At 35.4% G+C, this 2,349-nt stretch overlaps 1 protein-coding gene across 1 annotated transcript; it reads right to left on the minus strand.

The window, feature by feature from the left end:
- Positions 1-634: 634 nt before the first annotated feature.
- On the minus strand, positions 635-2,022 carry LOC113859856 ((+)-neomenthol dehydrogenase). Its single transcript, XM_027492526.1, has 4 exons — positions 1,976-2,022; positions 1,487-1,754; positions 1,139-1,324; positions 635-1,039 (listed from the first exon to the last, which is right to left on the minus strand). Exons 1-4 carry the CDS (start codon positions 2,020-2,022, stop codon positions 635-637), a joined length of 906 nt encoding a protein of 301 aa, XP_027348327.1.
- Between the last annotated feature and the right edge of the window lie 327 nt (positions 2,023-2,349).

The raw sequence follows: 2,349 nt of genomic DNA on the forward strand, positions 1-2,349 counted from the left end.
GCATTTTTCATATTTTCTTTACAAAAATAAGTAAAAGAAAGGTACGAAGATGCAAAATTACTTATTATTTATTTTGGTCATGGTAACGAATATTCTAAAAATATTGGCTAAAAAGTATTAAGTATATTTGATTACTTAAAAATTTAATATTAAATAATTTCTTAAAATAATATAATTTTCTAATAAAGTTTTATATTTTGATTTATGTACCACTGCATGTCCTAACGTTCACCTATATATTATTATTAGGCGAACTTTACATGAAAAATCAACTAAAAAAATAGACGGATTTAATTGAACTATATTCACATTACGATTTACTGAATTTTGTATAAATTTAATTTAATAATCAAATGGGTGTTACACTGTTTAACAGTCCTCTTGATTAGTTAATTAATAGAAAACGAAAAATGAAACTAAATTAAGAAGAGTGTTAAGGAAATATCTTCTAATACATTTTTATTTACTAATTAAAATTTAATAAAAATTATAAAAATATAGGTGAAACTCATTAAATTAACTGAGAGATTTCCATAATTTTTATAACTTACAATATATTTCAACAAAAACAGAGAGCAAGTTAAAAGAAAAGTGTATATTTCTCTTTCTTATAAACTAAAGGTAGCAAGGTGGATCATAGTTTAGAAGTGAGGAAGGTGGAGGTCTTTCCAAAGGAGAAGAATTTTCCGGTGGGCAGGAGGTGTGGCGGAAGCAAGGCAAGTGTGGCTGCAAGGGAAGCGGCGTGCTCAGCGGTGTGTGTGCCTTTTCCCTTTGTCATTGAAGTTTGAGTGAAGCCAGGGCAAAAACAGTTCACACTCAACCCACTTCCTTCATATGAATATCTCTTTGCTAACACTCGAGAGTATGCATTCAAAGCCAGTTTCGACACCGCGTAGTCCGTCCAGTACGACGGCCAACCTTGCCCCTTCCACGTCCCATTCCCAACGTCTCTAAGAAACATCCCCACCACTCCCTCTATCTCCTCTTCCATCAACTCCTCACGCTCTAGCACTTCCCGTATCCCTGCATTTCTCACCTTCTGCATTCGTAACATATTTAAAGACATACAATAAGAACTGATGTATAATATAATATTTATACTATTCCAATTAAAAGAAATTATTACTAGAATGATTACATTGAGAGAGCCGAGCCTTGAGCTAACGTTGAGAACGCGAGTAATGGAAGAAGAGGAGCAACGAAAGAGGGGGAGGAGAGCCTCAATAAGCAATTTGGGACCGTAGAAGTTGGTCTTGATGACGCTTTCCGCGTGTTCCACTGAGTTCTCCCCCAGCTCATTGAATGATACCCCCGCATTGTTCACCTGATCATACTCATGTGCATCATTATTAATAATTAATAATATACATCCTATTTAATTATAATTAGCTAGATCTTCAATTTTTTTTTAAACTTTAAATAGATCTCTTTTATTTTTCATTCACTTCGGAGATTGAATTTATAATTAAAGTAAATAAATACTCACAAGAATATCCAAGGTCGCTCCAAATTTGGCTTGGAAGGAGGATGCGAAGTTTGAGACAGAAAGGGGATCAGAGACATCCAGCAATAGAAAGTGAACGTGAGCACCAATGCCTTGTGCTCTCAGGCTCTCCAACGCAGCTTCCCCTCTTTCCCTGTCTCTCGCAGTTAGCACCACATGCAGTCCCAATTCCGCAAACCGCTTCACCAGCGCAAATCCTATGCCTTTGTTTCCTCCCGTCACCACCGCCACTGTCTCCTCTGACCACCACCTTCATTCATCAGGGTATACAGTTATTATAAATTTTTATTTTTAATTTTATCTTCTTTGCACGAGGAGGGTTAGGAACATATTTTAAAAGAATATACAGTAGAAATATATATTACTAACATTTTTTTTGTATATACATCTTAAAACAAATCTAAAATATAAAAGGATAGCTAACACACACCAGGAAAACATAGATAAATTGATTATAGATAGATAGCATACCTGGTTAAGCAGAGTGAAGGAGAAGGAAAATAGTGCTCCGGTTCCATACACATATATGTATGTATGTATGTGAGTTAGAGAGAATATGAAAGAAATTAGTGAATGTCAATGGAAACGATGCCAACAATGATAATATGTATGCTAGCTATGTGTGTTTATATAGGCAGACACACTTGCATGCATTATTGGGAATAAGGAACAAAACCAGACTCTAACATATTTACATATAAAATTAGTAGACTCGGGAGACTGGCGGTGGCGGGGTAACTATAAAATAACAAGGGATAACGAGCAAGTGGCGACTGGTAAAAATGCAACGTGTGTTTTTACATAATTTGATTCTTGAGTCTACCACCGTGGGCTGCGTCAGTTCA

The sequence above is a fragment of the Abrus precatorius genome, unplaced genomic scaffold (assembly GCF_003935025.1).
Source record: "Abrus precatorius isolate BTA unplaced genomic scaffold, Abrus_2018 Scaffold2, whole genome shotgun sequence".
Taxonomy (NCBI): Eukaryota; Viridiplantae; Streptophyta; class Magnoliopsida; order Fabales; family Fabaceae; genus Abrus; species Abrus precatorius.

Bases quoted from the DNA above. Each gene is read 5' to 3' on its own strand.
- LOC113859856 (XM_027492526.1), bottom strand. From the start codon at position 2,022: ATGGAACCGGAGCACTATTTTCCTTCTCCTTCACTCTGCTTAACCAG. The intron at 1,325-1,486 runs GTGAGTATTTAT...GAGTATGATCAG, and splicing joins GAGCGACCTTGGATATTCTT to GTGAACAATGCGGGGGTATC. The intron at 1,040-1,138 runs GTAATCATTCTA...TTACGAATGCAG, and splicing joins CAAGGCTCGGCTCTCTCAAT to AAGGTGAGAAATGCAGGGAT.